The 14,950-nt window shown below is 41.6% G+C and overlaps 1 protein-coding gene across 1 annotated transcript; it reads left to right on the forward strand.

Annotated features, from left to right (window-relative positions):
* The first annotated feature begins 313 nt into the window (after positions 1-313).
* On the forward strand, positions 314-14,700 carry TMEM220 (transmembrane protein 220). Its single transcript, XM_037155076.2, has 6 exons — positions 314-439; positions 1,163-1,192; positions 5,017-5,077; positions 6,210-6,333; positions 7,507-7,566; positions 14,565-14,700. Exons 1-6 carry the CDS (start codon positions 347-349, stop codon positions 14,698-14,700), a joined length of 504 nt encoding a protein of 167 aa, XP_037010971.2. The 5' UTR covers positions 314-346.
* Positions 14,701-14,950: the final 250 nt, after the last annotated feature.

Raw genomic sequence — 14,950 nt, forward strand, 5'->3', positions numbered from 1 at the left:
TCTTTTTAACGTGAGAAAGGTAGCTTTACTGAAGACAAGCATTGGAGTTGGACCTCTCTGGGGTCAAATGCGACGTCCCTCCACCACCAGTGAGCTGCGGGGCCTATGCAAGTCGTCCAGTCCCCTGGGGGATCACTTTGGCCTTCTGCTATGGGGACAGCGACACCCGTTTCGGGGCAGAGCGAGCGGGCAAACTCACAGCGGCTCCAGCAGGGCTACAGCCCCGCCGGGCGCGCACCCGAGGGCGGGGCGGGGAAGAGCCAGGGCAGGGCAGGGCGGGCGTCCGGCGGAAGGGAGGGCTTTCCTTGCTGGACTCCGGCCGCCCAGTCCAGTGCTCACTGAGCCCATGGCCCCAGACGCCGGGCGCTGGTCGCGGGTTCTGTGGAGGGCGTGCAATGGGCTGATGGCCGCCTTCTTCACGCTGGCGGCCGTGGTGCAGGTCAGCGGCCTGGCCCCCGAGGCGGGCGGTGGGGAAGGGGCCCGCGGAACCACAGGTGCCGGGGCCCCATCTGCGTCCCTATCCCCAGCCCGGCTTGCAGTGGAGACCTGGGAGCTGGCAGGGTCTCAGAGGCAGGTAGTGTAGGTGGAGGACAGGGATTGGGTGGTGCTTCTGGAACCCCACCTGCTCCCCACCGGGGACACGAGTGTGTTCCTGGGACCGCCACGCCCCTCTCTTTGCTTCAAAGGCTAGAGGGATCTGGTTTACCGTGTGTCACTTGGAAAGGGACCTGAGCAGAAGCAGCCTGGGCACCTTTCTTAATATTCTGCCTGCGGATGAGACCAAACACAGTTCAAGGTCTAGGCCAGGAATCAGAACAAAACCCTTTATTGCACAATCAGGCTTTCAAGTTCACTTTCCGCCCTCTTCCCAATAGCTTTCCTCATTCCCTGAGACTGGAGCGCCCTTTTCAGAGTTCCTTGCAGTTCTTTACAAAAATATGTGGGCTGCACGTTCAAACCATCTGCTGTGTTCAGCTAGAAGCCCCTCCTCCCATCACGATCTGCTAGACTATGTCTCACTCCTGTTTCCTATCCGCCTTGCCTATGGGCGGCTGTTGCAGCGCCTGGAATGTACCCATGACTGTGATGAATCGCAGAGCAGACCAAATGTGGGAACAGAACCTGAGTGTGTCTGCTAACACCTGATGTTTTCGTACTGCAGGTAAATGACCCCGATGCAGAACTCTGGATGGTGAGTATGAGCTGCTCCCCCTGTGTCTGAAAGGAACGTGGGCTGCACCAAACACAACACTATCTACTTGCTACCACCCCATCCACTTGGTTTTACTTAAAGACTTAGAGATCAAGTCCTCTGTGAGCTCTTTCTCTAAAATATTAGGGGGAAATGGGTCAGAGTAATAAGGTAGTGTGTGTGTGTGTGTGTGTGTGTGTGTGTGTGTGAATTCACACACACAGAATTTTCCACAGACATGGAGTCTTTCAGCAGTATTCCTCTTAAATAAATGCTCCAACTGAGGACACTGTTTCCACTGAAGACACAGACAGAACTCCCAAAGTCAATGGAACCACTTCGCATGAGTCTCTACCCAGATACTCCAGCATATGCCTGAGCAGAAAAAAGTAGGCGAGTTAGAGAAAGTAACTGAAACCCATAAAACCTACAGTACACATTGAACCAGTGCTCTGATTAAACCATTTGGGGGAGTGAGGAGTCATGCCACACACTTTCTAGATTTTGCCCAGTTTCTTTCAATGCAGATACACAAGACTGTACAATATCACTAATGAGATGATTTTAGGCTATGAAACGTCAACCATGTACAGATGCAACAAGTGAAAGCATTTGGAGTTATAATGCAAAATTCTAGTCAGTTTTTTTTTGTACAGTAGAATTACATTCTCGTATTGTCTAGAGTCACATCCCTGAATCAAGTGAAATTGCCTCTTGTTCAGCACTCTAGTTTGTCACCTGAGTCCAAATATTACTTCCCTGCAGACAAGTCCCAAATATACAACTTCATGTTGAACGTACAAAGGACTGCTAGATAGATCTACCTGTATGTCACAGTGAGTCTCAAATACACCCAAGGTCCCACGCAGCACCTTTCCTTCCAGAACCCCCTCCTCCCGACTCACCAATTCCTGTCATGAGCAGAATCATTCTCTGTGTCACCCTTGCTCAAAACCCCAGTCATCTCTAACATCTCTCTGTTCTTTGCCATTGTCTTTGAGATCCCTTCAAAAAATCAAGTAATAATAAAACAGAGCAATCAAACAACAAAAAACACCCCACTGTAGGTCTAATTGCTTGTCTATATGGTACCTGTGCATATTACCCCTCACTTCATGCTTATGTGACATAATATAAATAATAAACAGCAGGTCCCTCACTCCCAGTTCGGCTCTCCATTACTTCCCACGTGGACCTTGTAATAGCTTCCTAACTCTTCTAGCTGCCTCACCTCTTCTGCTGAGAACACTTCCTTTATTTGCTTCCTACTGTGAAAATTTTCGACATTTTTCAAGATGTCCAAATTGAAATTCTCCAACGAGGCATTCGAGGCCCATCACAATATGGCTCCAACCCAGCTTTCCAGCTTGGTCTTGGAAGCCCAGTCCATCTACTATGGCGATGGCCTCGCCCCTAGAATTCCTGTATGTCATACTCCACTCAAGCTTCAGGGTCTAACTCAAATGCCATCTCACCCACAAAAATCCCTGCCTCTTTCCTCTAGGCTCCAACCGTCCTCCCTTTGAGCCATTTCTATAGCACTAACGCATTTTTCTTTGTATTAGAGTGGACTCTGTACGTACCAGCTCCCAGGGGCACAGGGGCCAGTACCTTCTTGGTGGTTCTCAGGCACCCTAACATAGTGCCTTCTCTTACCAACTCTTGAACAAATGAAAGAATGAATGAATGTGCAGATGAATGAGTCCTAGGTTACTGGGCCTTGGGGGCTTCTACTGCACCTTACTGATCTCTGAGTTCCCTACTTCATCTTACTCAGGAAGCATACTTGCATCAAGATGCATGCAGGCGCAAATAATAGAAAATCTGACTGGCATCAGGTTATAAAAATACAGATTATCTCACTTAACAAGAAGTTCAGAGGCAGCTGCATAATGGCCAATGGCACTGTCAAGGATCTTTCTTTCTCATCTGCTCCTCTCACATTTACAGCCTGGCTGCTGCAGCTCCCAACATCTCATCCCCAGACAAGAGCACCCCATGTAGGAAGAAGCAAGGCAAGAGCAAATGGGGTTTTCTCCTCTGCATCCTTCCCTTTTATCAGGGAAGGACTGCTTCTCAAGAATCCCTTCAAGCATGCTATTTAGTTTGTACACACAAATAGGCTTATGGGCTGGGCCCCATGTATGTTGGGTTAAGTACTCTGAGTATCAGCTTTGCCCCAAGAAGACTTTACATTTCATTGCTGAAACATGCTCATCCCTTGCTGCTAAAATAGGCTGGGAAAACAAACAGGCTTTTCAGTGGTGAAGGGAAGAGAGCGGTGTTAGGAAGTACTGTCATGAAACTCAACAGTTATGTGCCCCATTAAACTCACTATCATAAATAAACATTACGATACCCTTAGTTTAAGAGTCCACCAACAGAAAGATAAAGGACTATCAAAGTGGGTTCTACTGAATTCACTAATATTTATACTGTGCGTTTTTCATACTTGTTTTACCAGAAACAATTGTTTTCAGTCTCTGCCCTCAAAAAATGATCTCATTCAAGACGGAAATTTTAAGTTGGGATTAACATGGCATGATTGCCATGGGAAACCATTACTTAGTTTTAAGGGGTTTTTTGTTCATATGTTTACAACATACTGAGATAAGATCTCAGATCCTTTAACCAGTGGTCTGTGTGTGTGTAACTTCTCCCCCTCTCCCTCTCTCTCAGTGACTGAGTCAGGTAGCTTTCCCCAGGGTAGGGAGGGGGAGCTAACACTGAATGGCTCTGAGTGGGGTCCTTGGCACAGCAGCAGCCTCCCCAGGGAGCTTGGTAGAAAAGCAGAGGCTCGGGCCCTACCCCGGAACTCTGGAATCAGATCTGCATTCTAATCAGATCTCCAGGTAATTCACCTGCACAGTGAAGTAGGGGAAGCCCTGCTCTATCCTGCAGCTGTGAGAGAGGACCTGCCTTGCGAGTGTCCGAATGTCATATTGGCCAATAAACCAGTAATCATTAGGGGTGGAGTGGGAAAGATAAACAGAATCTGAAAAATCCAGATGCTGTCTCCCCTGGGTCAAGACAGCAAATCCCTTAACTCATACAACTTTGACAACATTCAAATACACTAAACTTTTCCAACATAGGGTCACAATTAATGTGGTTATTCAACTACATTTCTGGGAAAGCCCCACGTTTCTTATAAACCCACCGTCTCCTTACTTGACCTCTTCCCAAAACACATGCAACCACAGCAGGTTTGGCTGGAGTCTGTTTCCTGTGAATGAGGCTTGAAAATAGGGCTTCTTCAGGGCCAGTCTTCCGAACACCAAACCCCCTTACCAACAGTTTCCAAGATGAAAAGCCCTGTCTTCTCGGGCACATCTGATCCTTTGTTAGTAAGCACTCTGTGGTCTCACTTGCAGAGATGGAAAACTGGGCTGGATGGTGCATGGCGCCAGACCCAGCAGGGCTATGCAGCTGATTATGGCTACTCCTGCTCTACTGTTCAAAGAGTGTTTTCTTTTATGCAAGTGGGGAAAGGTCATTTGGGCATGGGTGTTGCTCAGGAGAGCTGAGGAGGTCAGTGAGTCTTGAGACCCAAACTCTGCTCAATGCTAGGTCTCGGAAAGGCATGAGCCTTTCCTGGAATAACTTATAGTCTAGGATGAAGGCAGATAAAGTTACAGCTTGACCCAGTTAGGTGCCATAAAAACAGGTTACCACTTCAACCGTTTTGAATCCTAAGGTAAGTCATGGAGAGTGATGCCCTTACCCTCCACTGTCATCTTTCCCTACTTCCTCAGTGCTTCTGAACATCTCCTATGTTGTACTCACTCCTTAACCCACACAGCTTCCTCTCTGTTTGCTAACAGGTTGTGTATATGATTCCTGCTGGGCTGACTTTGCTCGTTGGACTTGACCCTCTTGTCACAGGTATGGACATTGGATTCTGAATGGAGATAGTAAAAGAATGCTAGTCAATGAATGAATGGATGGTTGTAAAACAGAGGCTTTATCATATATTTATTTTATAACTTGCTTCATGGACTCCTTACTTATGCATCTATCCCAGGTGAGTACAAACGTAAAAAATTAACTCAAAATAGCTGGTTTGCATTGCCTGTAGGGCACCTACCTCAGTTATGAACAAAATACAGCTGCTTTGCCTTTTATGACCCTAGAGATGCTCAGCAAACCTTAAGTTGGACAGTTTTATACTATAAAACAGTGCCTTAGAAAAAATGTATTTAATATTATTTACTAATACTTTCCTATTAATGGGGAATATTAGTAATGCAAGTTATTCTTTAGTTTCCTTAAAACAGCTTCTACTAGTAGGACTTGAAAGTTCTCGAAGCCTTAGAAGAAAGACTGGTTCCCACATGGGTGGGGCACCCCTGTCCTCTAGGTGCTTGTATAGGCCCTTAGAACTCTGCCTACATCTTTAGTGTATAGATCAGGGCTCCATTCATTGCAAGCAAGGAAGAAAAAACTAAACTCAAATGGCTCTAAGCTAAAAAAGAGATGTAATGGGATACTTTGCTGAAAAGGCGACAGTGGTGCTGGCCCTAGGCCTGGTGGGTGAGACCTTGAACTTGTCTGTGCTCTCAGTTCCACCGTCTGTTGTGATGACTGCAGTCCCAGGCTCCACATGGTTCCGTGCAGCTCAGCTCACGTCTTCCCCACACTAAGTCCAGCACTATATAGAATGCACTCCCCTGATGCCTCCACAAAAGGATCAAGAATTGAGTCGTTGGCCCTGATTTGTCATGTGTCATCTTAAGCTAAACTGCTGTCTGGCAAGGACGAAACACACTGATTGGCCTCACTTAGGTCCACATGACTGGAGTGTGGGAACGTGGATTCCCCAAAAAGGGTAGTCTCAAAAATAATAAATGTCCACTAAAGTTTATGACTGGTGCTTTACTGTTTTAGGATGTCCCTCAAAACAAAACAAGGCAACATCCAGACTGTTCTGAATGCTTTGCCTGAAAACAGACTAGACCAAAGCCCATATGTATAAGACCATTCTTCTCCGGGATAATCCTGTGATTTTCACTTTTAGGTAACTTTATTTGGAAGAGTGTCTCAGCAGTACACATCTTCCTTTGCACGGCGTGGGCTGTCTGCTTGGCACACTACCTGGTGCTTCACACACAGTGGAACGTCCTACACGAGGAGGAAGGCAGGTGAGTGCTGACTCTGGCTCTCAGGAAGGGGTGGTAAGCACTGAAACCTGCTCCTTTTCCACACCTTATCTGTGCACAGTGATTTTGTAATGACACCATGAAAAGCAGGGAAGGCATTATCTCCTTCACAACCTGAACCTGAGAAATGATGGAACTGAGATCACTTCTGTAGGCAGCCATTGCATTATTATGTAATTTGGCCATCAGGCACTGGGACCATGACTCCCTTATGAGCAAGGATACTACACAGTAATAGTCCAGTTGACTAAGGTGAAAACTCCATTAGCATTGATTTCGTTATGGTTCAAGCCAAAATCTGATCTTCAGATGTGATCGGCCACCTCACGGGTCAATCTCCCTGTCATGGCCATTCATTCTTTTAAACTCTTGGCTTCCTCCCACCCAGGTCTCACACTAATAGCCCAATTCCTTTCCTTTTTATCTCATTGCTAACATCTGCTAATACCAAGATTTAGAGACCTGTAAGTTAAGCATTACTGGTGAGGCGCTGCTACAGCACAGGCCCCCGTCCTTGGGAAACAGGATCAGGTTGGGTCAGTCAGTGGGGATGCAAAGCGAACAGGTTGAATCACCTCCACCAACTTGAAGCTTACAAGGCATGGTGAACTCAAAGTGGGGCTTCCAGTGGCACTATGGCCCAATACAGTTGCTTCCTACTCTGGGTGAAAGATGAGTTGTTCTAACACATCTAGCAGAAACCCATTCCAAATCATCAGTCTGGCTCACACAGCAAATTGTTTCTCTCCGGGAAAATGTGACCCAATCTCTGCAACTTGTGCTCAAATTACTGATTGGCACTAGCACTGCCTACTGCTGAATACCTAAAACAATGTTAAAAGAATATCTGCTCAAATCGAAGGTGTTTTCTTGGTTGTAGTATTCCACCCAGTGACATAATTTAGCTGTTTTTTATTGGTTTCCCGTTCATTTTTAAGTTAGGGAAGTTATGGAGTCCGCATTTGCTTCACATAGTGCTTATTTTTATGTAGGGATTTAAGCTGAGAAAAGTAATTTATGACTTATGCCAGACTTGAGAATATCTTGAGGGAAGTCATCCAACAATCAGCAGAATCGAGTATCATGGGGGTAGTGGGGTGATGTGCATCTTACCTGTAGCCGCTTCAGAAACATGAAATGCACGCTATTTTACAGGGAGCTGACTGGCCTGGTGATTACTGCAGCATGGATGAGTCTGTGCCACAGTTCATCAAAGTAAGTTTTCAAATCAGATGTGTTCAAGGTTGATCAGGCCAAGGAGGTAAGTGAGCTTATTGCAACACAAATAAAAACAGGGATTTTTTTGAGAGATATGCCATTCCTTAAGGAAAGCTATGAGCTGGTTGAAAACTCCATGATCACAAGCATTTCCACGAGTGCCCAGTTTCCCACTGAGTGGCCCCATGTGATCACAGGGAGTGGCCAGTGGAAAGGTATTCTTCAGGGAGAAGGAAAGCAATCTCTTTCTGCAGCTTGGAGACTGAGGGAAGAAGCAAGTACAATTTTTTAAAAAATGTGTGAGTATATATAAAAGAATATTAACATTATAAAATGATGTTTTGTGGGGCTTAAACATATAAAGAATTTTAAAAATACATGACAAGAGTAGTTTATAAGTTGGAAGGGGATAAACAAAGGAACGGTGTTCTAAGATCCTTAAGTTGTCTGGGAAGAAGTCTGCCAACCTATATTAGACTTTGGTAAGTCACAGACTCATGTGGTAATCCTTAGAGTAAACAGTAAAAGAGAAGAATGAGTACAGACAGCAGAAAAGGAGAAGAGAAAAAGAACAGGTTAGGAAAACTAGGAAGCAGGTGTTTAGAAAATAAGCCCAAGTATGTGAGAAATTGCATTAAATGCAAATGTTCCAAATATTCCAACTAAGAATCAAGTATCTTCCATGTGGGTAAAGACATTAAAAACCCACTAAACAAATGCTTACAAAATATACCCCTTAATTATGTAATACAGAAAGATTAAAAGTCAAAAGATGGAAAACATATACTTTACAAACACCAACCAAATGATAGTATAGCAATTTTAATTTAAAAAAGCAGACTTTAAGGCTAACATTATAGAAAAAGGATGTTTTGTGATCGTTTTAATTTTTTATTTAAAATATTCAAACATATACAAAAGCAGGGAGACTAATATAATGAATCAGACATACCCATCACCTAGCTTAAACAATAATCACTATTTGTTCAACCATGTTTAATCTATATCACTGTCCTCTCCATACTTAGATTACTTTGAAATAAATCCATATTGTTTTATGTCTAAATGTTTCAGTATATATTAAAAGAGAAGCACTTAAAAAAATAGCTGCTTTATCATCATCACACACAGAAAAGAATAATTCTACAGAATTGAGTGTTCCAATCAATGTTTACCTTTCCCCAGTTGTCTTGTAAACACTTACTCCTCTGGGCTGTGTATTTCCAATAAACTGGTGGGCAGATCTAGAGGCCTGGCCAGATTCTGGCATCATTACTGTTACTAATAAGTAAAACTACTTCATGGGTGGTATTAGGTACTTCCACCATAATATACATAATGTGTAGCTGTTTCTTCGAGTTTCAAAACAGTGCTATTCTAATTATACCATTCCTTGATCATTAGCTGGAAAACTTCTATAAAGAGAAACTTCCACTTAACAGTTCTTTGAGATACAGATCTTAAAAGGAAAAAAAAAAGAGCTGATTCGTAATTTTCCAAGTTTTCAAAATAGGAAGTCTTTCACGCCTGGGAATCTTCCCAAAGTGACCAAGGAGTTCTGTTTCTGCTCTGTGAATGGGATCATTATGAAGTCATGGGTTTCAACAACATAGCTGATTTTTTCAGTCCATGGAAGTTGGTCACCTTTATTGATGCTGCCACTGTCCCTCCTCACCAGTGGCACATATTCAGGTTTGAATCCTGAATTCTTTCTGACACAACCCCAGTTATCTTTTACTGCTTTCTGGTGAGACAAAGTATTCCAGACAGCGCCGTACACTTCACACCCCAGACTTACAATCAACCACGTGCCCACACAGCCTGGCTGCTGCTAGTGGCTTGTGGTGCGCAGAGGTCGCAATCCAGGCGTGGCCAGCGCTCAGTGCTGCAGGACTGGCCACTGGTTCTTTTCAGTGGACAGAGCTAGGAAATTCACATACATCTGTAATATGTATATTATAATATAAAGATTATCATTTTACATGTGTACTTAAAAATGAGTTCATACTGATCCTAGCAATTCAAAGAACACAGACTTTCATGTAACTTTATCAGCAGTCTTGTATTTCCTTTTAATCGTGTCAAAAACCTCTAATCTCAATGTCCTCAAGACAACTCATTTGACTTAGCCCACAACACAAGCACGATCTCAGAGTAGCAATGATTACTGAGAACAGATTTTGGGGGGTTTTGCTTGTTGTTCTTAGGGAACATCCCTCTGAGGCAGAGGTCAGTACCACCTGAGCTCGGCCTCCTGCCCACCCCACCCCGCCAACCCTGTGCCAAAAAGGCTGGGGACCACTGCTCTAAGGGATGTATACTCAAATTACTTGGGATGGTTAGTCTGTGTGCTACACTAACAAGTGAATACAGTTTATTTTACTTTCATTTCTAGGGATAACTTTATTAAAAATACATTGTTTTCTAACTGTGTAAAATAGCTACATGGTCCCCAAATCAAGTCTACAAAACAGTATATTCAGAGCACTCTAGCTTCTTGATCCCCTCAACCCTATACTCCCATCGGTCTACAAACTGTTTTCAATTCTCTGGTTTATTTTTGCATGGTTTCTTAATGGAGCAAGTATGTGCATTTATTTGTATTACTGCTTATCTTATAAGTACAGGCACATTATACACAACTGTCCTCTGTTGTAGACCGCTCTGCCATGGTTTTAGGAATTAATTGTATCTCAGTCTTTGGTGGCTAAGGGCGAGAAACAATCTCTGGAATGCAAGCCTGCGAGCTGCAGGAGACAAAGCTTGTCTCTGGTAGCAAACTCTGCCTCAGTTCCTCTCCTTGTCCCCAAAGCTTGGTTGGAAGTCAATGACGGGTAAGACCCCTCAAAGCGGGGGGCGGCAACCTAAGTTAGTATAGCAATTTTAATTTTAAAAAGTAGACTTTAAGGCTAACATTATAGTAAAAGGATGTTTTGTGATTGTTTTAATTTTTTATTTAAAATATTCAAACATATACAAAAGCCCCCCCCAAGTGATCAATGGGGGGGGCACTGGGAGGGCTGCAACAAAGAGGGAGCAATGGACTCTCACCTCCCCCCCCCCCACTTTGTCAAAGCCCAAGTCCCCATGTTCTCTGGGAGAAGCACTTCCTGGCTCTAATCCCCTTAAGCCTGAATACCTGATGGAGAAGGGTGCAGCTCCTTGCCTTGCTAAAGCGTGTCCTGGGGGAAAATCTGGCATCACAAAGACTTGCTGATAAATCTGTGAAATCTGCTCTGCTAAGAGTGCTTTCATTCAGGTGATAAGGGTCGGAGAGGAAATGAGTATGTCTCCCAAAGTTTCTGCAACTCTCTTCCTGACAGACACTGACTGATATTAAGCCCTCAGCTTTCTTTGAAATGTTATCTACTGTTTGATCCTTGCCGCCCTGTATTCCTGTGTATTACAACCCAATAAAAGGCTACGGAGAAAGGGGCTGGGGGGGGGGCCTTTTTCTCCTCAGAAAAACTGGCCACTGCTGGCCTTTGTCTGCCCTGAGAAACTGGCCACAGCCCACTTCTCCTCCCTAAATAGGTCACAACACATCTCAGTCACATTCATTTTCGTCCGTGGCACTTGGGGGGACTCGTGATAAAGTCGCCCCCACAGTCCTCTCTCTGATTTTCCCCTCACTACACCCAGGAGATCATCCTGTACATAAAGACTTTCCTTATTCTGCTGATAGGTCCACAGTGTCTCCAGTCCTTGTTTAGACTATATCTAATCTTTCACTATTAATACTAATACCAATAGTATATTGTCAAAATTTTGAATATTTACTAATCAGATGGTTGAGAAATGGGTAGCTTTAATTTGCATTTTTCTTATTAGGATCAAAAGTGAGCATATTTTCATATGACTAAGAGCCATTTACAGTTCTTTTCACTGTAAAATGTTGGTTCATCTCTGAGATCCAGGTTTTACCTGTTTCTAAGGTTGTCAGTCTTCTCTATTTTTAGAAGCTCTTTATATACTCTATTAACCCTTTGTGACATAAGCTGAAAAAAATGTTTTTGCAGTTTCTTATCATTATTTTACTTTGCTCATGCAAAGTACACTTTCCTTTGCCATGAAAATTTTTTGTTTTTAATGTAACCAAATACATCAATCCTTTCCCTTATTGCTTCCAGATTTGGAATCACAGGAAATTTTTCTTTCCTCTCAGGGTGTACAGTAAAGTAAGTTTTCTTCTAGAACATGTATTTGTATTGAATCTTTGATCTCATTAGAATTTATCCCAGTGTGACACTATAAAGAACTGATCCGAAATTATCTTTTTTTCCTTTTCACTATGTAGTGGTCTCAACACCACTTAATCAAAAGTGGATACCAAAGAAAGACACTTTTTAAGGACTAAAGATTCATTAAATCAGGAAGGTAAAATAAACCATTGTATCAGACACATGATAACCATTCTAAATTTGTATACAAAAAACAGCTTCAAAATAGATAAAAATTGACAGAACTAAAGTTAGAAAATCTACAATCATCTTGGGAGACTTTATCAGAATTCTCTTAGTCACTAATAGTGCAAGAAAACAAACAAAAAACCCAATAATGATACAGATGATTTGAGCTAACCAGCACATACAGAACGTTGGCACCAAGAATGGCAGAATTCACAATCTTTTCATGTACGCACTGAAGATTCACAAAAAGACTGTACGTTGGGCCATGCAATAAGGCCTCAGAACTTTCGGAGGATGTTCTTTGACCATAGTGCAATTAAGTGAGAAATAGTTGACAAAAATAATAATCAGACAATCACTGTACATTTGAAAATTAGGAAATACACTTCCCAATAATATCTGGGTAAAAGAAATCACATGATTTTAGAGGATATTTTGAATACAATGATAATACTACATACTAAAATCTGGGGACTGCAGCTAAAAAACATGCTTAGAGGGATAATAATAGCCTTAAATACATATATTTTTAAAAAAACAAGGAAGGGCAAAAAACAGTGAGCTAATCTTCTAAGAACTTAGGAATTCTCCAATTCAAGAAGTTAAGAAAGAACATCAAATTAAAACCAAAGAAACAAGAAGAAAGTAAACCTAAATAAAGAAACCAATGAAATGAAAATTCAGCCAATGAAATAAAAATTAGAGGACTAAGTAGGTCAAATATTCATTCTCTGAAGTGATTTACAACACTGTTAAGTCCTGGCAAGACTAAAAACAGAAAATAATTTGAGTGAACACAGATGAGGAGGTACAAATAACCAATCTCAAGAATGAAAGATCATTATTATCTAGTAGATATTGCAAATTCGTAAGAAAGTATGGACAACTTTTTGCCAATAAATTTGAAAATGTAGACAAAAATGAACAATTCATTAAAAAGTACAATTTATCAAAACTGACGCAAGACATACTCAGAACAGTCCCATAAATATTAAAGTAACTGAGTCCATACTTTAAACTTTTCCTAACCACCCCCCCCCCCCAAAAAAAACCCCTCTAGACCAAATTGGTATGACTGGAGAATTCTACCTCATATTTAGAGAAAAATAATTTTAAGCTTCAGCAAATTCTTCCAGAGAACAAAAAAAGAAGAAACACTTTCCAATTCATTTTATTAGGGCAGAATACCCTTGATACCAAAACTTGAGAAGAACATTACCAAAAAAAAAAGAAGAAGTTACGTGGCAATCTCACCTATAACCACAGATGGAAAAGGAAAAATGTGTTTACCCTGGGAACACAGCTAGTTTAATGTTCAAAAAGCAACCAATGTTTCCTACTGCAGTGACAGAATGAAAGAAGAAACCAAACTATCTTCTTAATATGTACGAAAGGAGCATCTGATAAAATTCAACATCCATTCATGATAAAAGCTCGTAGAAAACAGGCTTGTAGAAAACAGGGAACGTGACCAGATGAAGGGCATCTATGCCAAAGCATGACACCGAACAGTGAGCAGGTGAAACTTTCCCTGAGGTCAGGAATGAGATGAGGTTGGTCACTACTGACACTTCTACTCAATGCTGTCCTAGCTATTGTCCTCACCAGTATGAGAAGGCAAGAAAAAGAAAAAAAAAAGGCCCAAAGATTGAAAAGGAAAAATTAAATTTTCCTTATTCATGTGTGACATGATTGCATACATAGAAAATCAAAAAGGATCTAAAAAGTTATTTGAATAAATGAGTTTAGCATGATGGCTGGATACTAGGTCAATTTACTAAAATGAACTGCACCCATATTAGCTAGCAAGTAATAGAAAATAGTAACAGAAAGTTACCATTTATAATAAAAAAAAATCAACTCCCTAGGAATAAATCTAGCAGAGACATGCAAAATATCACACACAAAACTATAAAATATTATGGGAGAAATTCAAGAAGACCTAAATATTAAAATAAGGAAGAACTAAATAACTGTCCTATGGCAGTATACACTAAACCTATTACTGGCAAAAGGATACACTAGTGAAACAAAACAGAATCTAGAAACAGACTGATCCACCCAGAGACCTATGACATAATGGCACTGCAGGGTAGAGAAGAAAGGCCATCTTTATAATAAATAATGCTGGAGCATTTGAATATCCATGGGGGAAAAGGGCAAAACAACCTCTACCTTACAACTTTTAAAAAAATGAATTCCCTGTGGATTATAGCTCTTGTGTGAAAGTGAAACAATACAACTTTTAGAGAAGATTTTCAAGACCTTTGGGAAGGAAAATTCTCTCGTACAGGACACAAAAATCATTATAAAAAGATCGGTTTTAACATTGCTTAGTCAACAACTTTAGTTCCTCAAAAGACATGATTGAGTAGGAAAAGCTATTTGTAACATATATAAACAACAAAGATTTGCCTTTAGAATAAAGAATTCACAGTAAGTTATATTTCAATAAAAAATGTTTTAAAAAGGGATCATATAAAAAATAATTATGTATTTTACGAAATTCTATCTTTATACTTGTTTCCAAAGCAATCTGTAATTTTAATGGGATTTTTATTTGTAACAATTTTTGTGTTTTCATAGGCATCCAGTCGGTGGAAGAATTCAGCTGGCTGTGGCCATCATAATCGCCCTTTTCCCATTTTTTGCCTGGGTCTACATATATGTTAACAAGGAGATGCGCTCCTCCTGGCCAACTCACTGCAAGACAGTAATTTAAATGAATCCTGTTCTTAAAATGAAAAATTTCCGTTTTTTATAAACGTGGATTACATTTTTAATCTTAAGAACTGTCTAAGGCTGACCACAATACAGCACAGGGTTGCATGGGACTAGTTAAGAGACGGGTCTGGCATGCCATGGTTTCGGAGTGCAGTAGAAAAGGCAGTCAGAACAAAACTAAGAAATACGGATTCTAACTCCGTGTCCCCGCTATACAAGTGACTTGGGCAAACATTAAAAAACCTCCT

This window comes from Artibeus jamaicensis, unplaced genomic scaffold (genome assembly GCF_021234435.1).
Source record: "Artibeus jamaicensis isolate MK-2021 breed Jamaican fruit bat unplaced genomic scaffold, CSHL_Jam_final contig_781, whole genome shotgun sequence".
NCBI lineage: Eukaryota > Metazoa > Chordata > Mammalia > Chiroptera > Phyllostomidae > Artibeus > Artibeus jamaicensis.

Excerpts from the sequence above, each read along its gene's own strand:
- TMEM220 (XM_037155076.2), top strand. The coding sequence starts at position 347 with ATGGCCCCAGACGCCGGGCGCTGGTCGCGGGTTCTGTGGAGGGCGTGC. Across the intron at positions 440-1,162 it reads CGCTGGCGGCCGTGGTGCAG|GTAAATGACCCCGATGCAGA; the intron begins GTCAGCGGCCTG and ends TTCGTACTGCAG. Across the intron at positions 6,334-7,506 it reads CTACACGAGGAGGAAGGCAG|GGAGCTGACTGGCCTGGTGA; the intron begins GTGAGTGCTGAC and ends GCTATTTTACAG.